The 26681-nt window shown below is 36.8% G+C and overlaps 1 protein-coding gene across 1 annotated transcript; it reads left to right on the forward strand.

Moving 5' to 3' along the window:
* The first annotated feature begins 19515 nt into the window (after positions 1–19515).
* Positions 19516–21283, forward strand: LOC111880289 (uncharacterized mitochondrial protein AtMg00810-like). Its single transcript, XM_023876701.1, has 3 exons — positions 19516–19519; positions 19988–20801; positions 21163–21283. Exons 1-3 carry the CDS (start codon positions 19516–19518, stop codon positions 21281–21283), a joined length of 939 nt encoding a protein of 312 aa, XP_023732469.1.
* Positions 21284–26681: the final 5398 nt, after the last annotated feature.

Raw genomic sequence — 26681 nt, forward strand, 5'->3', positions numbered from 1 at the left:
AATAGTGATGAAAGTAAACACAACCAACATATATATAATTGAAAAAGTTACATCATTGTATGTATTACATGTTTCAAATTCAATTACAATATGTTGACAAAATAAGATAAGTTTGACGCCTCAACGTCCCATCCTCAAAAGTATTTTGTTACCTGTTTAGCGATTTCCTGAGAATACAAGTAGTTTGAAAAAGTGTCAACACAATGGTTGGGGAGTTCATAAGTTTTTGTATATAATTATGAAAAGCTTGACAAGAAATTGTATAATTGTTCCAGGAAATCCGATATATTCTTACAAAGTTATGTAGTCCTAAATACATAATACCCTTTTTGATATGAAGGCGTATAAGTATTCTTTCATACTTAAAGTAATTTCAGTGAGCTAAATGGACATGACTCGCTAATTTAAAGTTAGAACCCGTAAATCTTATGATTGTTAATACCACATGTGAGCTATTATAACCATACTTGACTTGGGTGGCCTCGTAATGCGACGTTCTTCAGGCGTCGCCGTTAAATGACACTTGTCACCACAGACCTGCCGGTCTAGCTGTAGCGAGCAGCTCTGGTGTGGGTTTGTCAAACCCAATATAGATCTATACACAACTATCACGTTCTCCTTACAAGAGACTCTGGTTACAATTTACAGGACTTTTTGGTTTTGTTACTTTGGAAGTAACCCGAAGGGAATGACTCACAAATTTATTCATTAACAAATTTACGTGAACTAAACGGAAAACCTTTGATAAATATGTTTAAGAGGTAATGATACATAAACTATACCTATTATAGTTTATCCAAAACGTTTGTAATATGTAAAAATTCTTCTATGAAAACTTTAATGTTATAAATTCATAAACTATGCTCATTATGGTTTAATATACTTGTTCCAAATAAATGAATAATTTTATCATATATGCCTATACTTCAGTATGATGATAGACTAACAAGGTAACACATTCAATATTTAGAACTTGACATTATACACTTTGCTCAACATAATACAAAGTGTTATAAAAATTACAAGCTGTTGACAAATTTTCAGCCTTTCTACACTGTTTTTGAAAATTCATAGAAAAATCATACGAAGTCGAAAACCAACTCTGTAAATTCTGGGAGTTCCCAAAATGTGTCTAGTTCACTCATAATTTTTATCATGATTTTTAATGACCTGTAACTTAGGTGAAAAAGTCCATAATCACAGACTGGTCCGGATTGGTGTTTGAAATGATAGGCAGTTTTGTAAAGATCACCATAAATTGTAGAAAAATCATATGGAGATGTGCAAGTAGTCATTTTAAAGCTAAGAAGTGGAACTACATGCACCTAAAACAGTTTTGAAAACTAAAATGTTTAAGGTGTCCAAAACAGTCCGTGAATGGAGTCTAACTTTTCTGATGAAAGCTGTTAGAAAATTTTAGTTATGTTCTTGGTGTTTTAACTTGTATTCCCCCCCCTAAAAACTTAAGAAAACATGAAAATGTAGGGGTATGAGCTCACCTTATGTGATTTCAGTAGATAAGTGTTGAAGAAAAGAAGTGTTCAATCCAAGAACACTAGAAGGATCGCTTGAAGATTCGAAGCTCTAACACAAATATAATGGAGTTTGTGTAAGATATCCATGATTTGAGTGGAAATAATTGAGATAATCATAAAGGAAATGGATTATGCTTACCAAAGGTGGAGGAAACTCTCAAGATCAGCCCTTGAATCTTGGATTTCTAGAGAGAGAGTGAGAGAGAAAGGAGTTTGATCTTCTTGTGAAAGTGAGAACAAATGAGAGAAAAATGGGGAGAGAGGGTGAATATCCAGCTCTCAAAGCATGGAGGTGGCTTGTGAGCGAGGTAAAAAAAAATACAAGGTATGGTGGGGAGGAGTGTGGGTTGTCATGGAGTGGGTGAGGGGGTTGCTTGCGTCATAACCAAGGTAAAGTCAACACTTCTTCTTTTTGTACTTTACCAACTCCTTTTTAAATAAGATTTTACCCTTAAAATGTGATTAAATCATTAATTTAGGGGTCTTATAATTAAAAATAAAGTTTTGGGTGAAAATCCCATATTAAAATAATCAAAAATGGGTTTAAAATGCAAAAATAGGTAAAAATAGGCGAAATCCGAGCTGCCCAGCGAGACCCTTCGGATCTCGGCCGAGGCTCGGTTCTCTGGGCGAAGGTTCGGACGCGGGTGGCTGAGGCGGGGAGGCGAAAGCAAAGCTCGGTCCGAGGCAGGCTAGAACCGAAGGTACTGTAGTGAACAGTAATGAACAGTACTTTCGGTTCGGACCCTTCTTCCTTGCATGGTTCGGTTCGGACCTTTCCTCCTTGCATGGTTCGGTTCGGATGAACAGTACTTTCGGTTCAGCATGAACAGTACTTTCGGTTCAGCTCATGAACAGTACTTTCGGTTCGGACCCTCATGAATAGTGCTTTCGGTTCGGTTCATGAATAGTACTTTCGGTTCTGAGGGTTCGTTTCCTTGAGTCCGTTTTTCGCGTAGACTTCCGTTCTTGGGTTATTTTCGCCAAATTCGAGGGTCGGGATGCCCCGAGTGATTATAGAAAGTTGGGAGAGATTTCGAGAGAGATTTGAGAGAGATTCCTCGTTCTCAGAGAGATTTGGGAGAGATTTGACGTACTTGGAGAGATTTCGCATACGAAGAGATACGTGAGAGAGATTTCACATACTTGGAGAGATTTGGGAGAGATTTGACATTCTTGGAGAGATTTCACATACAAAGAGATATGTGAGAGAGATTTCACATACTTAGAGAGATTTGGGAGAGATTTGACATACTTGGAGAGATTTCACATACAAAGAGATATGTGAGAGAGATTTCACATACCTAGAGAGATTTGGGAGAGATTTGACATACTTGGAGAGATTTCACATACAAAGAGATATGTGAGAGAGATTTCACATACTTAGAGAGATTTGGGAGAGATTTCACATACTTAGGGAGATTTGGGAGAGGTTTCACATACTTAGAGATATGTGGGAGAGGTTTCACATACTTAGAGATATGTGGGAGAGGTTTCACATACCTAGAGAGATTTGGGAGAGATTTCACATACATAGAGAGATTTGGGAGAGATTTGACATACTTGGAGAGATTTCACATACAAAGAGATATGTGAGAGAGATTTCACATACTTAGAGAGATTTGGGAGAGATTTGACATACTTGGAGAGATTTCACATACAAAGAGATATGTGAGAGAGATTTCACATACTTAGAGAGATTTGGGAGAGATTTCACATACTTAGAGAGATTTGGGAGATATTTGACATACTTGGAGAGATTTCACATACAAAGAGATATGTGAGAGAGATTTCACATACTTAGAGAGATTTAGGAGAGATTTGACATACTTGGAGAGATTTCACATACAAAGAGATATGTGAGAGAGATTTCACATACTTAGAGAGATTTGGGAGAGGTTTCACATACTTAGAGATATGTGGGAGAGGTTTCACATACTTAGAGATATGTGGGAGAGGTTTCACATACAGGAAGATAGAGTGAAAACGATTGAGAGTGTTTTCGTGTGTGATGAATGAGAGTGTTCGGCTTCGTAATGCAAGGTCTTTAGACCCCGTTGTGCCATGATTTAGGATCTTACGCACTCCCTATGAGTATGCAACATTGTATTATTGTTTTTGTTCATTGTTTAGCACTAAGGTTACAGAAATTTAAACACACGAACTTTCCAAGTGATGTTTTCTCATTAAAATAGTGAGTTATATAGTATTACACAATATAAACCCTATTATACAAGGTTTTAATTGAGTTGACCGGTTTGACTCGTTGACCTTGTCCGGCTTAGACTTGACCCGAAATTGGCTATTGTCACAGAGGAGAGCCAGATCGCATAATCTAGCTGTGTAAGAGGCAATGTCGGAACCCTTCATCTTCAAGTTCCAGAGTTCGTGCTCTAGTTTCTGCATTTCGCCCCTTGGGCAGTATTCAGCGAGCATAAGATCCTTCAAGCTTTCCCAACCCATAGCATTTGCTACTAGCAGGGTTAGGGATTTGACCTGGCCATTCCACCAGGTTAATGATTTGTCGGTGAAAGTGCAGGCGGCGAACTTCACCTTGTTGGTATTTGAACAAGAACAAATTTCGAAGATAGACTCGATCTTTTCGAACCATCGAGTCAAGGTAATAACACCTCCATCGCCGTTGAAAGGCGTTGGTTTCGCATTCATGAAGTCTTTACAGGAACACTCCTTCTGGTGTCCCTGACTACCTTCCTGATTTTGGGGATGGATACCACCTCCTGGCCCGCTAGAGCCGCTAGGATTCATTTGTGCATCGCGGCAGCTATAGCGGCAGTAACGCCTGCCTGAAATATGACGGGATCGAACTGAGGAGGTGGCGGCGGAGGATTATTGTTCTTTGCGTTGGATCTTTTCTTTAGAGGCATCTTGTTCTAAAAATGATCAGGAAGGAGAGGATGGTAAGTCCTCTGGATTGAATCAAGAGATATGAAACAAGATATATCTCAATATGATAGATAGAGTGTTCTACTAAGCGACAAACATAGGAAAAGCTACCAATACAAATAAGTTATCGCTAAAGGGAATGAGTAATCTTTACAAAGAATTTAACTCTAGTAAAATACTCCTATAGTATTTTGTGTTTTGTCGATTCAATGTCTTGTTGTATGAATATTTGGTAAGTTTTAGGCCAGCTGCACACCGCAGTCACTCCCAAGCACATGTTGGTCATGTATCGAATGAATATAGTTGATCAGGCTATATTGAACATAGACATGACTACATAACTGCCCAGGTTTAACCACAGCGTCCAACATCCAATTACTTTTGTTTTGTTCTACTCGTGGTTACTATTTCTGGTATATAGGTATTCTTGTATACTTCTTGCAAAATACTTATATTTTAAAGTATACTTTTAGTTCAGATCACTTCGGCCACTTAGTGTTTATAGTTTTATACTATGTAAGGTTTGGTATACTTAGTTCACTATAAACAAAAGCTTTGTACCAATCTTTCACACCCCCGAACCATCAGAAAAACAACGACGGAAACGTCCGGGGGTGGGTGACGTCATACGTAGTATCACAACAATTGTAACATAGTAATCATAGAAAACACACCCATTACATTGCAATATGAATATTTACATGCGTTCGAAAACATAGTTTGTATACATCAGTGTAAGCAAAAGATAAAGACGAGTCTTTAATACACTCCGTCTTCTGTAAAAGTTTATGCGAGATACCTGTCTAACGTTGTCCAAAGAATACAAGCAGTTTTGAAAAATGTTTCAGCATAAAGCTGGTGAGTTCCTAAGTATGTTTTTGTAATGAAAACTAGTCACTATGTTTGTGTGACAACCCAAATTTTATTCCGTTACATAATCCCGTTTTCACTAACGGAATTCGTCGCTTTATAAAAATTTCCGTAATATTTGGAGCCGTCAATAAATAAATATCTATTTATTTATATTTCATGTCATTATTATTTTAGTATAAACAAATATAACTTGTTAAATGTTAATCCCATTTAACAAAATAAAGTTATATTACTTTTCAACCACTCAACCCGGGTAAAAAGTTTACACCCCGTTAAACTTGAGCATCGGGTAGTCGTGTACCGGATGCAATACCCGATGCATATATAAGGAAAGTGAATACCACTTTGCACACTTTTACCACCCAAATACTCCCTCTCTCACTACTTTCTCTCTCTAGACCCGTTTTTGACTCCAAAACCACGAATTCCGGCTTCCAAACGTAAGATTTTCCTCCCTAACTTGTTCTAAACATACATCATTGTGTTTATAACTCAAAAATCGTATGATTAAGGGGTAAATAAGGAGTTTATGGCCTAAGAAGCTCCTTAGGCCGTAAACACCCCAAAACATGGCCAAAGTCCAACCTTTCCTTCCTTTAGGCTTGTATGATAATTAGGGAATTTACCTAAGAGAGTTTGGACATCAGAACACAAGTTTTTTGAAGGCATAAAATAGGGTTTACGGCCCAAGCACATGCTTAGGCCGTAAACACCCTTTTTCCATGTAAAAGTGCCCCAAAAACTCATCTAATGCATGTTAGACTTGAGATATGAATTTAGGAAATGCCATTTCGAGTTTAGGGCCATCAAACATCACATTTTAGGGGGTAATTTAGAGTTTACGGCTCAAGCACAAGCTAGGACCGTAAACTCCCCCAAACAACACCAAATGAAGGTTTAAACCCCCAAGTTTGCCCTAGACATTCACTAGAAAATATATGGGATTGATTTAAGGGCCTTAGCATCAATTTTTGGGAGAGAACAAGAGTTCACGGCCAAGCCATGGGGCTTACGGACGTAAACTCCCAAGGAGTGGCCTTTGGGCCGTAAACTCCAAGGGAGTAAACTCTTGGGCTCCCCCGTAACTCCTTTTGGTCTTGTACAATCCCCGCGAACCACTTCCAATCCATAAGACCCCGAATCAATGTTAGGATATGTAAATGTTTTAATAAAAAGAATAAAATGACTAATATCTTGTAAAACACATATCTCACATGTTAATAGGGTCCTAAACAGTGTACAAGTCCATCATTGACACCAAACGCTCAACCGACACTTTTACCTGATTTACCCGACTTCAGGTGAGTTCATACCCCTTTAATGAACCTGTCAAATGTTTTTATATGTTTTAGGGGGGGGGGGATACAAGTCAAATATACATGTTCATGAAGATTAATCACATGTGATTCACTACTCGTAGTTCAAATCACATGTGATTTATCACTATGCCTTATAAAAGAACTTTGTGTTTTCGAAACTACTTTGGATAAATAAACTATTTTCTAAATCTTTTCTTTGGACAAGATTTTTATTAAATAAATTTTGTTATAAAATGTAACCACACTAATATATTTATATAAGTAAGACTTGAAGGACTTAGGACCGATAGCTCGCCTTATTTCCTGTTCTTGTTTGATTGTGGACTTAGGGTAGTTGTTATCCGTCCAACTGTCATTGATTTCTTAGTTATATATCATGTATATTGGTGTTGGATACAAACATTTTCATTTCATTCGATGCCTATACTACTTAATTGCCAAGAACCATACACACTAAGTTAACTATAATAGGTATAGTTAAGGCCACTACTACTTGTTACTGCTGCTGCTTTACATACTATAATACATACTATTACGAGACGATACATGAATAGGAGAACACACTACGAGCTATATAAAAGACTACTACACTATAATACTAGAGAAAGCACTAAACAGGAAGATAACACACTAACTCACTACAAGATACTCTACTCGCTACATACTATGCCCAGAGTTTTCCGATAGGAAGACGACGCTACATGTATAGATCTATACGGGGAAGACACTATTAAATCCCGACTGTTAACTTCAGTCCGAGCCATGCAAGCCCAGGGATGACACTATTTCACTACACTATGCATGACCGGGAAGGTCATGGGGTCCTCTATTACTCACACTATCAGTCGCATACAAGGAATACACTATATCCACACTAAAATACTAAAACTAAAGTATAAGTTAATATCCCGAAGTAAATAAGTATCTATTACTAATGGGAGTTTGCACCACTATTACTGACATCAGGCATAACCTTTTCTTATTTACACTACGTATTGGTAAATTACTAATATACTCTTACAATAAACGGTTTTCATCAATGAAACTTACTTGCAACTTGAAGATTTTCACTCACGATGTATTTTCTGGAAAATATAGGATTTTCTAGGGTTTTTCTACTACTTTCAAACTGTAAATCATAGCTTTAGACACTATATGTTCTAATGCATTTTATACAAAAACTCACACTAAATTCTTATGAACTCACCAGCTTTATGCTGATACTCGTTTTCAAAATAACTTGTATCCTCATGTCAAAGATAGACAGGTACAGGCGCAACATTTTGGAGAAGGTGGAGCATACAAGATCCATCTCTTATTTTTGTATTACTTTTGGTGTTTGTTAAACTTTACAGAACACACTTGTAATTAAACTTACTATGAAATGAAATGGTTGTATGTTTCTTGTGTTTACTATTATGCATTGTGATGATACTGTACATGACGTCCTCTACCCCAGAACGTATTCCGCCGTTATCAGTTTTGGGATGTGACAGTTTGTACAATCTATTTCGTTTCATTATAAGTAAAATGTCATTTGTTATTGAAAAACCATTGTTTTCAAGTTCTAGAATGTGTATGCATGCTTTCCAAGAAAATGCAATATTTTCTAACATGTTTGTTGTTTTTTGTGTAAAAGTATTTCCATTTGAAAACCCTTGTTACCACCAGTATATAATGTATGTTCTGTTTGAAATCCTGGTTACCACCAGTAAGAAAAGTAGTTTTATTGTTTAAAATAAAACTATTGAAGAAAGGAATCCCGTAAACAAAAGATTAGTTGATACTATTGTGAGTTCGTATAACGATACTAATATGACCGATGAACCTCGTTAACGTTTATTCAAACGTCATACGTTACAAAACTTGTCACCCCAGGCGTGCCTGCATAACTGTAGCTAGAAGTTTAGGTGTGGGATTGTCAGTCATGAATAGATCTATTCATAAATTTCACACTCTCCCTCTAGGAGACTCTGGTTATACTAAGGGCGAGGATTTATTGGTACCCCAAAGGGCAAGGCGAAGATAAGTCTCACAATCCTGTATTAACTAGTTTACGTGTTGTTCTGTTGTTCTCGAGTTTGAAATCGATGTATATATAGTAGAGTATAAATAGTTATACACAAAATAATTATTTAGTATGATACTCTTGTTGTCTGTATGGATAAACTGAGCTGTCATAGTTTATATAGTTGACTTTGTACATAGTTTTGGTTGTGTGAAATTGGTAAGAAAATCCCCAAACTATACCCATTATAGTTTGATTTGTAAGTTATGTTTATGTACTGTTCTGAAAACTATGCAATCATGTTTAGAAAAACATCCCTCATGGTATGCATTTTACAAAAGGATTAAAGTAGCAAAACCATTGTAATTGCATTAGTTTTTAAGTTGTGAAAACCTTTATGTTTGGTTTGTATCCCCCCCCCCCCAAAAAAAAAACATTGTAAAACTTATAAAAGCATAAGGGTATGAACTCAATTTTTATCGTAGGATCCGAGTGTACAACTTGCTTAAGAGCGCCGAGTGTCAACTGATGTTTTGTACACGAGGGGATCCTATTGACATTATTACACATATATGTATTAAATTATAGTATTCCATGACAAAAAATGATGGAAAACCACCCTAAAGACTTGGAAACGCTAGAACTAAGTGTTGGATCCACAAATGATCAAGTGAGGAGGTGTATGGCCACAAAATTCACGGATTTGATGTGTGTGCGGCCAGGGAGTGCGCCCAGGAAGTGTGTGCGACTGCACACAGGAGTGTGCGGCCGTACACAGGAGTGTGCGGCCGTACACTCCTCATTTAAGCTCCAAAAGTCGATTTTGAGGTGTTTCAAGGTTTAAACCAAGTCTTTACTCAAATATAGGGGGGCAAAACTCTCACTTTGGAGGGTCTTTGGAGTGTGTACGACCACCATATGAAGGTGTGTGGCCGTACACCTTCAAGTGATGAAGAACATGAAGAAAAATGAAGAGTTTTGAGCTTAGATTAAGGCTTCTTACCAGATAACAAGCTGAATGATGGAGTACTTCACGTTTTTGAGGACCTTAGAGTGTTCTTGAAGGATGTTTCTAGAGAGAGAAAGTAGAGAGAGAAGTGGAGTGCAGCCAAAAAGGGAAAAGAGTGAATGAAGGGGTCACCCTCTATATATAGGGGTGAGTGTGCGGCTAGGTGATGGGTGTGCGGCCGCACACCCGTGTGTGCGGCCGTACACACCTCTCATGAGTGTGTATGGCCGGATTTTTGCTTCAATATGACATGCTGATTCATTCCTAAACTTATTCCCGACTGTACTCTTGCTTAGAACACTTAAACGAACCCTTAAACGACGTTAAAAGATAACGGAATCGAATTAAACATTGATATTGTTGACCAATCATATAAGGTAAAAGTTCCGGGTTGTCACAATTACCTAAATTTATTAGACACACTCCTCACAATCATTGCTTAGCATTCTAAGTTTAAGTCTAGAAATTTCCTACAAATTCCTAGTTCGTTTAAACTAATGCTCTGATACCAACTGTGACATCCCCATTTTCTCGGTCAGAAAAGACCGATTTTGTTTATGCTTTATAAAAATCAGAGTATCTCTTTTAATAAAAACGTTGCAGAATTTATTCCCAGTAAAACATGATAAATACGTTATCAAATCATTTCCGAAGAAAAGTATTTTTATTCCTTTTAAAACATTTGGGATGTCATTGTTAATACAGAAACATAAGCATAAACATAACTTACATTCATTATCACTAGTGATTTATATCTCCTTAATCTCTCAGTGTAATGTGACTTCATATCAACACTTGTGATGTAAATAAACCGAGTGGGTTAGGTTGGGAAACCTGGTGAGTACATAGGGTTTTCAACCCACAATAATATAATTATTATGTTTAACAATCAAACAATCAACCCAATTACCCATCCCCATTATCTTCTTTACTCTTAAGGATCTACCCTAAGAATCAGCTATTCCTTGTTCATTCATTCCTAATGATCATCCTAAGGAATCAACACGAAGTCCATTGTTGCCACGGTTTACACAATGGGCACTAAGTCTGCATAGTCGCCACGGTTTAGGCATGAAGTCTGCATGATCACCAAGGTTTAGGCATCAAGTCTGCATGATCACCAAGGATTAGGCATCAAGTATGCTTGATCACCAAGGTTTAGAGTACACCGGGTGAACACATCCTTCATAACACCTACAGGTTGCGAGCCTGCTAATGTTCCACTGGACTGTCTAGAATAGTCTGTGGTTGTCATCCATACAATGCTGAATGACGGGGCCATCATTTGGGAAAGGCTTCTCACATCATCCACCTCTCACCCTCACCTCGTGGTCTATAACACCTCTCAACTCATCATCCAACTCATATTCCATCCATTACATCTACCCATATTTTACCCCAATATTCCATCCATCATCCACCTCTCACCCTCACCTCGTGGTCTATAACACCTCTCAACTCATCATCCAACTCATATTCCATCCATTACATCTACCCATATTTTACCCCAATATTATCATAGATATAAAATACATATACAGTTTAAATCATTTAAAACATGTATAAAATCATTCATCTAGCATAGACAACAAGTACTCAGATAATATGCACACATAGCACGTAATTCATATAAAATACTTCATATCTATGTGTAAGATGAAAGTAACTATGCACTCACCTGAAAGGTGGTGACTCAGCACTCGGACTGTGCTTCGATACTCTCAAAACAATTTCCCTTGACAAAACCTAGTATCATTACCACTAGGGTTTAGTTCAGTATTTACCGAGACTAATTTAATAGTCTAGCTGTTATTATTATTATATAAGCGTCAAACAACACTATATAACTAATAATAATAACCCAAATAATTAATTTAAGGTCCTAATAATGTTACTATAATTAATTAGAAGCTATATTAAAAATAGCATAGACATAGCTCACTTACAGCGGGTTTTATCGAAAACCGGGGCTTCGCTTGGAGTAGCGTTCCGAAACTGAAAGACCCTTTTTCTCGGGACTCCGGGAGCCTCAGGCTTCCTTTGGGTGCTAGAGGGTTTAACTAGGGTTTAGGAGGGTTTAGGGGAGTTAGAGAGAGAAAGAAACTAGAGAGAGAAAGAAACTAGAGAGAGAAGTGAGAAATGTGTGAAAAAGTCGGAAACCCTCGCCCCCTTTTATAGCTTGTGAGGCCTCGGACTACGCTGGGCGTAATCTTTGGCTACGCGGCGCGTATCTTCAGATGAGGCTGCCAGCGAGCCTCTAGTTGTCTTGCACTGGGAACGGATAAGGGCCGGAGTACGCGCGGCGTACCCAACTTCGGACGCGGGGCGTAATGGCGAGGCGACGTGTCCGATTCGGAAGACCAGACTGTGATCAGCAAGCGACGACCCTGATTGAGCCACGTCATCACCCCCCTCGCAGTTTCGCATTTTTCTTTCCCAACTTCTAAAAATCACAACATTCGCATACGAGCTCCATTTTCCATTTTCTTTATATCCACGCGTAGGCGGGAACGTACTCTGCAACTTTCGTTTAGACGCCGTCGGCTAATTTTGAATTTATTTTAAAAATTTTATTTTTAACAGGCCGAGATAGGATTGGTCTGTTAAAAATTCATAACTTCTTCATCCGACGTCCATTTTCATCTTTCTTTTTATTGTGGTGCTACTATTAACGAGATCTTCGATTCTCGTTTAGGTTGTGTTGGCTAAAAACCGCTCGACCTAATATTTGAATTTCGGGTTGTACACTGCTAAGCCGAAACTTTGAAAAATAATAACTTCCTCATATGAAGTCAGATTTGGGCGTTCTTTTCATGGACACTCTCGGTTTAACATACTCTAAGACTTTTGTTTAGATCGCTATGGCTGAATATCGCTCCATAGTAAATTCACTATTCACGCTTCCTAGTGTCGTGCCGGTTCCGTCGCGAAACTTCGATGGGTCATAACTTCTTCGTTATAACTCGGATTTCGGCGTTCTTTATATGTACGGAAACCTCGTGAAATATTCTACAACTTGGTTAAGATTATTTATTCGAAATAATCTTTTGTTGAAAAGTAATTTTCAATCCCTATTATCTCTTAATTGACTAGCCCGGATCTACGGGCGTTACATGCAGTATATGTGTTCATGCTAGTTGATATGTTTATGCTATGTTATGTTCAGTCAGTTCCGGATTTCAGTCCGATGCAGTTAGTTCCAGACTTCGGTCCGATGCAGAGGGAAAGGCCTTGGTTAGTTTCCGGACTTCGGTCCGATGCAGAGGGCAAGGCCCTGGTTAGTTTCCGGACTTCGGTCCGATGCAGTTAGTTCCAGACTTCAGTCCGATGCAGTTTCTGCACTTCAGTCCGATGCAGTGGGTAAGGCCTAGTATGTGTTTTATATGTAATTGTATGGTATGTGGTAGTTTGGGGGGAGCTCACTAAGCTTTGTGCTTACAGTTTTCAGTTTTGGTTTTAGGTATTTCCGCTAACAAAGGGAAGAGCTCGGGTTGATGGCATCGCACACACCACGGCTTCAGTTTTTTTTATCCTGGGAGTTTATTTTAGACACTATGACATGTTGATGCAGTTCTTTTGTTATGACACATCTATTATAACTTTTTGGGATTTGTAACGTACAGTTTCATTATGTTATGGATGATTGGTAACTTTTAGTATTATTAATTTTTTTTTTGGGTTGTTACGTTAACCCATTAAGGACTTAATTTGCTAAGGACTTAATCCATTAAGTCCAATATCGCCTTAGGTTAATTTGCCAATAATTATTATTTAATATTTCAAGTTATTAAATAATCTTGTGTGTGTCCCGATTAATCCTCAAAATTAAGGTTTTAAGCCATTAGGATTTTCCAAACCCAAATTAGGGTTTCCTACCCAATACTAGCCCATTAGTTAACCGGTTGGGGTTTTAGGTCACCTTGGGCCTCATTGGGCTCATTAAGATTTTATTAGTTCAATTAGGGCTTTATTGGGCCCCATTAAGCCCACTAGAGTTTCATCAAACCCATTTGTCACATGCTTGGGCTTTTAGGTCCATTAAACTTCATTGGTCCCATTAGGGTTTACAAGGCCCAAACTAGTCACAATCCAATAAGGCACACCGCCACCCGACACGGCGGCCGGTGGCGGCACCCTAAGGTGGTGGTTTTCAATTTCTTTTATTATTCCTTTTCAAATTACAATTTACAACACCATCCATTTAACACACACACATACACACACTCACACACCAATAAACACACACATATACACACACTCACACACCAATAAACACACACATACAACCACCTCGTGGTGGCCGGTGGTGGTAAATGGTGACAGCCACCACCTCATGGTGGTGGCAGCGGCTTTTCTGTGAACTCCGGCCAAGCAGTACACCATACACGACTTCTTGCTACTGAAACACGCACCCAAACAGACATCTAGAGGCAGCAACTTCGACAGTTGTGATAAAAGCCACCACCTCACGTTGGCGGCGAGTTTCCTTGAATCCCCATCAAGCAACACTCGTCCATAGTTCACCAAACGTCGTGAGCTCGACACTGAACGTACTCTGTTCTCTGCCACTCCCAAGGCGGCTTCTGGCAGTCGAGGGTAATGGTAGAATATGCGAGCAACCGACGATAGCAGCGGCGGACGGATGCATCAACATGAATGGTGGCGCATGGCCATCAGGGGAGAACATCAGCCGCAACATCAGCCCGAAATGGCGACCTTGTAATGAAAGAAGAAGAAGACGGTGGGGGAACGATCGTCTACTCGAGTTCGTCGGGAAGGAAAGGAAGCTGCTAAAGCGGGGCGGATTAGTGCAACAGGAGCGAAGATGGCCGCCTCGGTGGTTTGCTACAACGAGTCTGCGGCGGTCTTGGTCGGTTGGAACGGAAAAAGGGCGAACGGTGGCAGCTGGAGAGAGGTGAGGGGTGACGGCTGCATCTTAAGTTGTGTAGGGTTAGGGTTTGACGGGGATAACACAGTTAAATATCCCGAGCCCTTAAGAATGTATCCCATAATGGCCAAAATGGCCCCTCCTTCCCATACTTCTTTCAAAATAAATCCAGTATTTACCATTTAAACCCTTGCTCCTATAATTATTTTCAATATAAGTCCATCAATTACAAAATAATCACTCCTCTACAAATTATTCTCAATTAAGATCCATAAATTACCATTTCTACCTTGGCTTCAAGAACCCTTCTCAGAATAAGTCTTATATTTACTCTTTTAACCCCAGTCATTCAAGATCCTTTCAAATTAAGTCCAATATTATTCTTTAACCCCTGAAACTAACATTCCAATAATTATTATTAAATTTTGAGCTCTAATAATATAAAACAATAAAAATAAAAATAATTACTTCCCGGGGTTCCTGATTTATCGTTTAATTACTCTATTTAAATGGGATGTTACATGTTAACACAAAATGAGATATATTTTTGTTATCTTTGTATATCAAACCCATAAAACATGATTTTTGTGTAAACAAAAAGGTGTTAACCACATCTTATGCAAATATTACTCTACATTCACATGAAGCATGCAAATATCCATAAGATATACATATTTTGACTTGTATTTCCCCCATTATAAGGATGTAAAACTCGAAAAATGGGGGTATGAAGCTCACCTTGGCAAATTTCGTGTGTGGCTTGTAGGAAAAGATGAGAGTTTCGAGCCTAGCTTTTTGTGTGGAGTTTGTAGGCTTCTTGGAAGGTGGAGTTGGTAAGCTTCATGGAAGGGTTGGTATCCTAGTAATCTAACACACGAAAATGTGTGTAAACATGATGAATTTAACATAAAATGTATAAAAACACTTGAGATTTACGAAGAAGCTTACCAAAAACCCTAGAGCCAGCTTGAAAATGAAGATTCCTGAAAGGAATTGGACTTGAACTTGATAGAATGAGAGAGTTTTAACGAGAACAAGGTGGCAAGAGTGGGATAAACCCACTCTCGGCTGAGTTTAAAAGGAGGAGGGTTATTGTCTTGTTACTTGGTGGATATTTGAGTGTCTTTTATGGAAGTTTGATGGGTATTCTCATGCATTATGTGGATGTTTGGAGGTTATTTTCATGTCTTCCATGGAGGTATGTAGGGTAATAAGATGTAAAGCTTGCATGTCACATCACAAGGTCAACTTTTCGGGTCTTGCACCCAACCGTTAAGCCATCTACCGAGGAAGAGGTTCTCGGGTTTGAAGCCATCGAAAACTAAGGGTTCTCGGTCTCAAGGTGACCAAGATCACCCTCCCTTTGCATAAGGTTCTCGGTTCGAGGGTTTCTTGGCCTAACTTGAGTGTTTCGATTTCAATTTGCGGTTTTTAATTTATTAGTCCAAACTTCATGCAAATTTAAATTTCTAGAAACTTTGGTCATTCTCATTAAACTTTCAATGTTTATTACAAAAAAATTGTGATATGATTTTATACTATCCGTAGATTCCCTTTGTTTGGATCAAAATTTCCTGGTTGTCACACTTCACATGCATGGGTAGCTACAGGTCCAGAAAAAAGCAAGAAAGTAACTGTCAATGGTATTATCGTTTGCTTGGCACTTGTAAAGGAGATGGTGACAAGTATACAAAAGCGACAACAGAAAAACTGTCACAAATGGGTTATTTGCTTGTTGTAAAGAAAGTAAAAGATCGAAGTATTCTACTGATAATAAAGGTGCTCCACAAGAAGTTGTTTTTAGAGAATTAGGAGAATAAGTGTTTTAATACGGAAGCATGGGGACAAAAGCTATTGACAAACTTGTTTTGTTATTCACGTAAAATCCAAAACATTTGAAAAAAGAAAGGCTTGTGTAGCTAGTTGTTGCAGTGGCTGATTTTTTTTACCGTCAAAAGTACGGCTACATTATTCATCACAAGGGTAATTTTGTAAAAGACCATTTCAAAAGAAAAGATATTAGATATTAGATAATCATGTATTTCGTTGTTTACAATAATCTTATATTTATCCTATTCCATAGATATATGAGTATGTGTTGTATAATCTTATTATAAAAGCAATACATATGTCACACATCCTTAGTGTGGTCAATTTAATAAATCTTATATGGTGTTAGCCTTCTCCTCTTCTCCAATTCCTTTTCTTTTTCTAAACCCTAATATGATGTTGTTTCCTTCTCATGACTCCGTCCACTTATGATGATGGATCTTTTTCCATGAATACCCTCCTCCACATGATACCCATTAAACTTTCTTCTACCAACTACCTTCTATGGAAGAACCAAATGTTACCTCTTCTTTCTTATCAGAAGCTAACCAACCACATTAATGGTACTCCTTCTCCCTCAGAAACCATCACTGTTGAAGGCAAACAAGCTACGAACCTTGCCTTTGTTACTTGGAACGAGCTTGATCAACTAGCTGTCATCCTTCTCAATTCCTCTCTCACAGAGGAGGCTGCTGCTGAATTTCTTAGCTTTACCACAACTTACTCTATTTGAAACTCTCTCGAATCTTCCTACAACAACTCTTCTGTGGAACGGATTCACTCTTTGCGAGACTCACTACGGCAACTTTCTAAGGGTACTTCTTCTGTTTCAGAGTATGGAAAAAAGTTTAAGAATATTTGTGACAAGCTAGCTGCAATCGATCAACCTTTTGAAGATATGGATAAACTCCATTGGTTACTTTGTGGACTGGGCGCTTCCTATGAAACTTTCTCTACTGCTATTTGTACTTCCAACCCATCTCCCTCTTTTCGAGATCTTCTCTCTCATGCTGAAAGTCATGAATTGTTCTTACAGTCCCTTCATGGTTCGTCCACACCACCTACATCTTTTTTCTCTCAAAAACTCGGCCCAATAACACCACTTCTAGAGATGGTCGAAATCATAACTTCACATGTGGTGGTGGTCGTGGAAGCTTTAATGGTGGCAGAGGGCGTGGTGGTTGTCGTCCTCCTCACTTACAGCTATGTCGAACAAACGGACATTATGCTTCTACATGTCCTAATTTACACACCTATGCTTCAAATGCTTTGCCTTCTGATGCAAATATAGCTCAGTCTTTCCATTCTCTGTGTCATGTCACTCAAGGAAATCTGAACTGGTATGTTGAGTCTGGTGCTAATTCTCACATGACTTCCAAGCCAAATAATGTTTCTCACACAACTCCGAATACGGGTAATATGCATGTCTCCTTTGGTAATGGTCATAAGCTTCCTGTTTCTCATATTGGCCAATCCATTCTCCCTAATAAACTATTACTACGTGATGTTTTGGTCATTCCACATTTAACAAAAAATCTTCTTTCTATTAGCCAACTTACAAAGGATCAACCGGTGGATCTCTTATTTTCTCAACCAATTTTTACTATTCAGGACAGGGTAAGCAAACAAGTGATAACATGAGGTCTGTGTGAAGATGGATTATACGTACTCAAGAATGAACCCACAACTTTGACTGCAGTTGTTCAATCTTCAAGAAAAGTCTCTTTTGAGCTTTGGCATGCTCGTTTAGGACACATTTCTTTTGAAGTTATTTATAGTTTACATAAGTTGGGTGTTTTATATGTTACTTCTTTGCTTCCAAAACCAGTTATTTGTAAACCTTGTCAACTTTCTAAGGGACAAAAATTATCTTTTGAGCTTAATCCTAAACGATCTTTACATCCATTAGATTTAATTCACTGTGATTTGTGGGGCCTTGCTCCTGTTGATTCTGGTGGCTATCTTTACTATGTTGTTTTTGTGGATGACTACTCACGTTTTACATGGTTTTATCCTTTAAAGATCAAATCTGGCTTTTACCCAGTTCTTGTTGCCTTTATCAAGCTAGTTCAAACATAATTTTTGCAAAAGATTAATGTCTTTCAAAGTGATGGAGGTACAGAGTTTGTTAACCACACGGTTCGTCAAATCTTTGAAGATAATGACACTTTTCATCGCCTCTCTTGTCCACATACGCCCCAAAAAAATGGGCGAGATGAACGCAAGCATATGCATATTGTGGAAACAGGTCTTGCAATGTTATTTCATTCTCATGTACCTGCATCTTTCTGGGTGGATGCCTTTACTTTTGCAACATTTATTATAAATCGTTTGCCTACTAAAGTTCTCGACCATCGCTTACCTTTTGAGCTGCTTTACTCAAGACCTCCTAATTATGGTAATCTTCGAACTTTTGGCTGTCAAGTGTATCCATATCTTCGGGATTATTCAACTCATAAACTTGCACCAAGAAGCATACCGTGTATTTTTATTGGTTATCATACTTAATACAAAGGGTATAAATGTCTCGACCCGACAACTTCTCGCATCTACATCACGAGACATGATCGCTTTGATGAAACTGCTTTCCCCTTTGCAAGCTAAATAACTCATCAAGATTTAACAAAACTTGATGTTCATACTTTTCTTGAAGATGGTATCATCACTGCATCATCATCACCTCACAATGGGCCCTCATCCTCATCGAACACAGTTACTGCTGTTAGGCCTTCTCCTACTGTTGCAACAGTTCAGCCCACTACTCCATGTAGCCTCTGCCAGCCTGATTTATCATCCATGCCCATCCCTACGCCCGAACTAGGTCCATCTTCGGTTTCATCACTTCATGATGATTTCACATCTGACGCTGAAGAGAATGCTCTTTCACTACCTGAATGAGGTCCATCACATCCCATGACAACACGCTCAAAGTCAGGTATTTTCAAAACTTGTCATCTACCAGAATTCGCTACCTTTGCTATGCACTTCATGCCTCCTTGTTAGTTGATCACGTACCTAGAGGCTTTAAAATAGCTGCCAAAAATCCTCACTAGATGCTTGCAATGACTAATGAGATGGATGCCTTAAAACAAAATAATACTTGGTGTTTAGTCCCGAGACCTCCTAATGCAAATGTTGTTGGGTTCTAAATGGGTATATCACACCAAATACAAAGCATACGATACTATTGAACGATTTAAAGCACGTCTAGTTACACAAGGTTTTACTCAAGTTCTGGCATAGACTACTCTCATACCTTCAGCCCCGTTGTCAAAGCCTCAACTGTGCGTATTGTTCTCTCTCTCTTGTCGTCCTACATCAATGGCGTCTACACCAATTAGACATTAAAATGGCCTTTTTACATGGACAATCAAACTAAGACTGTATATATGGGGCAACCACCTGGGTTTGTAGATCTGCAATTCCCAAATCATGTTTGCAAATTATCCAAAGCTCTTTATGGCCTATAACAAGCTCCACAGGCTTGGTTTCATCGTCAAAGCTCCTTTTTACTATCAAATGGATTTGTCTGTAGCCAAGCATATACGTCCTTGTTTATTTTTGCTCGTGATTCATGTATTTTATACTTGCTAGTTTACGTTGATGACTTGATTTTCACAGGCAACAATGAATCAAACATCTCCTCCTTTATTGCTCGTCTTCATCAGGCATTTGCTATTAAAGATTTGGGTGATCTAAATTATTTTCTGGGCATAGAAGTTTTGTATACTTTAGATGGGCTCTTTCTTAGTCAAACTAAATATGCCAAAGATATCCTCACAAGAGCTAACTTACTTGAGTCCAAACCTGTTTCTACTCCATTGCCTACACATGAGATTTTTCAATCTCAAGGTGTGCCTTTCTCCGATCCGACTCTCTATCAATCTTTAGTGGGTGCTCTTAAATATTTGACCATCACTAGACTCGATCTTTCATATGCAGTTAACCAAACAAGTCAATATCTACATACTCCTACTAATGATCATTTTCAGTTAGTTAAGCGTATCTTACACTATATCAAAGGCACGATTTCCTTTGCGCTCACATTTAAACGTCCCCATTCCAATCACATCTTGGGCTACTCGGATGCTGATTGGGCTCGATGCATTGGAATGAGACGATCTACTTATGGTTATTCTATTTTTCTTGGTGGAAACTTGATCTCATGGAGTGCTAAGAAGCAACCAACTGTCTCCAGGTCTAGCTGTGAGTCTGAGTATAGGGCTATTACCAACGTTGCTGCAGAAATCGTATGGATTACACATCTTTTGCATGAGCTTCATGCACTACCTCCGGGCATTCCCAATTTATCGTGTAAAAATAAAAGTGCACTTTTTCTGAATCAAAACCCGGTCTCTCATAAGCATGCAAAACACATTGATTTAGACTACCACTTTGTTAGAGAACTTGTTGCTTCTAGTAAACTTCACACCAAGTATGTCTCCATCAATCTCCAGGTTGCCTACATCTTTACCAAGAGTCTTCCATGTCCTCTTTTTGAGAGATTTCGAGCCATGCTTTGTCTTGGTCCACCACCTGTTCGCTTGAGGGGCGGGGGGGGGGGGGGGAGGGGGGGGGTATTAAGTAATAGATAATCATGTATTTAGTTGCTTACAATAATTTTGTATTTATCCTATTCCAGATATATATAGGAGTATTTGTTGTATTCTCTATTATAAAAGCAATACAAATGTCACACGTTCTTAGAGTGGTCAATTTAATAAATCTTATAAAAGAAAAAGAAAATTTCAATAACTAAAGGAAATTGAATGACATAATAGAAATTGTTGCAGCAGGTCTGAACACAGATCATATGGGGCTGTGGGGATTGGCCACTACCAACCCACCGAAAAAATGGTGTCATCTCTACGTCACGTCAACTTCACACCCAACCCACCAGTAACCTACTACACATAGGAAATTGTCACCACTCCAACATATTTATCTTTTTTTTTAACATTAAATTAAATAAAAAACATAATTAATATAAACATAGAAAATAATAATAATAATAATAATAATAATAATAATAATATAAAAGTCTAGGGTGGAATTTGTATATTTAATAAACGAGTTTTGAGGAAAAAAATTAAAGAAGAGGTTTTGTTTGCTCTTGACCCGACCCAAACTCAAGAGACTAATTGACAATTGTTGAAAATGTGTCTCCTTTTCCTGATTAAAGGTATAATACCTGCAACTGTCAATTTTTTTTTTTTAATGTGCAACGGCTGCAACAAAATGGTCAAAAATGACCGTTGGCAATTTACTCGTCTCCCATTCGTCGTCTCCTTCCGTCTTTCGAGTCACGTCACACCCACAACACCAACACCGGTCCTTGGGGCGGTGTTCATGCGTCTTCCGTCGCGCCACCTCAGCATCACGCGTCTTCAAAGACGCCCACTCCGGATAGCCTGAAACAGTCTCGTGGGTTGGTTTCTGTGATGAAGAAAATCTGCAAGCAAAGTACAACAGTTTTATGATTGAGATGAGATGACTGATTCATGGTTCTTGTTTTATCGGTTCTTATAATGAACGACTGTTCATTCAGGGGTTTATTTCATGCAACAGTTGAGGTGCCTTGCTTAAAATGGGTTATTTTAGTCATGTATTGGTGACAAGAAGCAGCATCATCACGTGGGTTTGTTTGTGAAAAGTATTTAGGGGTATTTTGGTCCAATTAAAGTTGCACTTGTTTTTCTTGATCTGCACAAGGGAATTCCATGTTCACTCTGATTTAAGGTCTTACTTGCTGTTATCTCACTTGAAATTACTAGTCTTATCTAATGTTCATATTTAACAGCCGGCGTCTTCCATAAGTCTAAGCCTACAACATCACCTTCCAACATCTGTCTTCTATTGCTTCACTTCATTTCTCCAGCATCATGTAAGTCTTACGTGGGTTCAATTTTTTTGTCCGTCTTAGTCACCAGTTGTTCCCTGAAACAAGAATAGTTCGGAGTTTCATTGATGAATGGATCATCATCTCAGTGCTTCAAGTGGGTATTACATATTGATTTCAAAAAAGGTGAAGTATGGTAGTTATGGAGCCGCTTGATCGAGGAAAAAAAAAGAAGACAAAATTACAAAAATAGTCTATGTGGTTTGTCAAAAGTAAAAAAGTTAGTCATTGCTAATTGTTTTTGACGAACATAATCCTTTTTGCTGATGCCGTTACTGTTCATCCGTTAGTGTAAGGATATTTTGGTCTTTTCAAGTAGCAGAGACTGAGTTTGTGACTATGGGTAAACCATAGGGCCATTTATGTAATTTTTTTCTATATTTCATATTTATAAGTTTGTGGCTTTTCTGCTATGGGTAAACCATAGGGACCATTTATGTAATTTTTTTTATATTTTATATTTATGAGTTTTTGGCTTTTCTACTCTTTTACTTTTTAAAAAGTTACTTTGAACCATTCACTTTGAACATTGAAAAATGTTACTTTGACCTCTCTATTTTTTAAATTTTCGTGTTTAACCTACTATTATATATAATTTGATTTTTATTAATAACTTTCGTTTGCTCACCTAAAAAAAAACTATTTTTATGTGTTTAGTTTTATATATTTATCGGTATAATTTAAGATGATCAATATTTTGAGTTTAATTTAGAACTTTCTTTCGTTGTATTTTTTTTAAAAGTTACATGGTTTTCTTTATTAAATTGTCGGTTTAAATTCGAGTTTGTCTATGTTTCGACATAGTTCTTTTTTTTATTTTTTTATACGTTTTCGTGTTTAATTTTATGTACGTTTCATACGTATGACTCGGATCACATATTATACGTTTTTTATTATTTAAACTTTACTTTGTTAACTTAAAAAAAATCTTACTTAATTATTTTTATGTACGTGTCGATATAAATTTGAGTTTTTCTTTTTTCTTTATTTTTTTGTTTCGATTTAATTTCTTTTTTATATGTTTTGGTGCTTATTATATATATGTTCGTATGTATGGTTTGTTCACATATAATAGATAAAAGTGTAATTATAAACATTGAATTTTGTAAGTTGAATTTTGACGATTGTATTGATAAAAGTTATGTTTCGACATAAAAAACACGAACGAAAAAAAACAAGTACATAAAAATAAGCATGAAACATAAAAAAAATTACGTTAAAATGTAGACGAACTCGAATCTATACGGATACGTAGAAAAAACGTGAAAAAAATTACGTTGAAACGTAAACAAACTCGAATATAATACATTTTTTTAAGATAATGAACAAAATTTATTATATGTGACCCGAATGAACATAGGAATGTGTATAAAATGAAGCACAAAATATACAAAAAAAATACGTTGTAAACGTAGACAAACTCGAATATAACACATTTTTAAAAATTAACAAACGAAATTTATTATATATGATGCGTCTCATACTTAGGAAATGTACATAAAGTTAAACACAAAAAAATTACTTCGAAACGTAAACAAACTTGAATTTAAACCGAAAAGTTTATAAAAAAACCATGTAATTTTTTAAAAAGAAAATTAACAAAAGAAAGTTCTAAATTAAAGTCGAAACGTTGACCACCTTGAATTATAATGACTAATATATAAAAATAAACATGTAAAAATAGTTTTTTAGGTTAATAAATGCAAGTTATTAATAAAAATCAATTATATATAATATGGGTTAAACACGAAAATTCAGAAAATAGAAGGGTGAAATTAACATTTTTCAAAGTTCAAAGTGAATTGTTCAAAATGATATTTTAAAAAGTAAATGGTGGAAAAGCCACAAACTCATAAATATAAAATATAAAAAAAATTACATAAATGACCCTTATGGTTTACACATAGTCATAAATCCAGTCTCTGCTACTTGAAAAGACAAAAATACCCTTACACTAACATATGAACAGTAACGTCGTCAGCAAAAAGGTCCATTCATTCATGTTTTGGAAACCACATGTATCATATTCGTCAAAAAAAAAAAAAAAAATTAGCAGAGACTGACTTTGTGATTTTTGATAAACGATAGTGACCACTTTGGTAATTTTGTAAAAAAGAAAGATGCTTTTACCATTGCAAATTTTTGAGTGTTTGAGATGTTAAAGTTTCTATGTATGTATATGCATGGTAGCTTTAGGCTTGTTGCAAGGGGTATAAGTGTGAAAAGAAAGAACAACAAAAAAGAAAAGTTTATAGTAGGTCTTAACAAAGGCTGCTTGGTCTCAAAATTTCAAAGACAACTTTTAGGCCCATCAAGAATTTCAAATCATATACAAAGAAAGTAGTGTTGTGTTAGCCTTCTCTTCATTGACAGCCTAAGAGAAATTAAGTGAAATAATAGCTAAAAGGGGTTATCTACTTTCTTCGGTTGAAAAAAAGTATGGCCTGATGGTTCCTTTCAAGATATTAAGATTGGGTTCTAAGGTCAATATGAAAAACAAAAGTTGCAATCTCTTTTGAAGCATTGTGATGCATGTCTAGAACTAGGGTCATGAGCTGCTGAAAAGAAACCTTTGGTCTAAACTTATATTGTCAATTCGTGCAAAAGAAAGTAAAAGTTACATAGCATTCATAACATACATCACCTTTCATATTCTTTGTCTAGAATAAATAGTGCGTGTTATGTATTGTAGATTTCATCACAAGTATTAGAATAAAAATTTGGCCTTGTGAAAAACATGACTCTCATGTCTTTCTTTACTTGATAATTTATCTTGTTATTTGATCATATTTTATAACACGTTATCAACACGACTCTACCATAGAGCTCTAACTCCTTATCGCTCTTATTATTTTCAGGTATGTATTTTTTATAATTTCACATGTACAATGATTACATATTATTTTATGGAATTTCTTAACTAACAATTCCTTAACATACAAGTATTTATTTTGATTAGTATTCTCACTATGGAAAACTATGTTATGCTAGAGAAAACTTTCTCTACTTTCCATGCCACCAACATGCTCCTGCAGCAACAATATCGTGAGAAATGTTTAAAAAAAATCTGAATTAATCTCATGCTTCTTGTGGCTAAACAAAACAATGAATTATTGATGAAAAATCACCAATCAATCCCGACCGGTTCTAGTGCATTCCCTGAAGTGAATGCAACATCATATAATCATAATAATCATGGGTGTAACCAAGGTTATGGAGGTTATCATAATTATCATAAAAATAACAAGATTACAAGTAACCACCAGAAGATGGAAAATAACAAAAACTCACATCCTAATGATAAAATTGGTCAAGGCAAAAAGAAAATTGAAAATGTTTGTCACCGATGTGGAATGACCGGTCATTGGTCTTGTACATACCGCTTACTAAAACATTTTGTTGATCATTATCAAGCTTTTCTAAAATCTAAAGAAAAATAAAATATCAAAACAAGTTTTATTCAAAATGATTTTCACGAAGACCAACCAAAGATGACACATTTGGATGTTGCGAATTATCTTGTCTACCCAAAAGGGACAAGTGGTGCTATTGACGGTGATGGAAAAATAATATATAATAGTTTTGTTTCATGTCATTTATTATATTTTTATGTCATATTCTTTTCATGAGAAATGATGTCATCACAATCCTCTCAAAGTAATAAAATATGACTTTATTTCTCTAAGTCGAATGTTTCTTATGTTTTATTTATTTATTGAAGAGATATGGATATTCGCAAAAGAAATGAGAAATATATATGTCATGCAGACAGTGCAAGGACACATAGCATTTTTAATAATGAAAAAAAACATTTTGCTTATTTAGTAATTGGAGAAGCAAATATTAATACAATAATAGGTAATGCAAAAATGATTGAAGGCTTCGGAAGAGCGAATATAATATTACCACAAGGGACAATGATCACAACTGGTGATGCATTATTTTCATTAAAATGACAAAGAAATTTAATAAGTTTTAAGGATATTCGGTCCAACGGATATCATGTTGAAAGAACTAATGATGGTGATAAAGAGTATCTCAATATCACAAAATGATATCGGGTAAGAAAATTCTTTTGGAAAAATTACCTGTATTGTCCTCTGGATTGTATTATATAAATATTAGAATGATTCAATCTCATGCTATTAAAAATAAAAGTTATGATAATAACTTCAAAGTTCGGCATGACCGGTTGGGCCATCCCGGATCAAATTATGATGCGCAAAATAATTGAAAGTTCAAGTGTTCATTCCTTAAAAAACCAAAAGATTTTTCAAGCTAATGAATTGTCATGTGTTGCATGCTCTAAAGGAAAATTAATTTCTCATCCATCATTGAATAAAGTTGGGTATGAAAGACCTAGTTTCTTAGAAAGAATTCAAGGGGATATATGTGGACCAATTCATCCACCATGTG

The sequence above is a fragment of the Lactuca sativa genome, chromosome 2, assembly GCF_002870075.4.
Source record: "Lactuca sativa cultivar Salinas chromosome 2, Lsat_Salinas_v11, whole genome shotgun sequence".
NCBI lineage: Eukaryota > Viridiplantae > Streptophyta > Magnoliopsida > Asterales > Asteraceae > Lactuca > Lactuca sativa.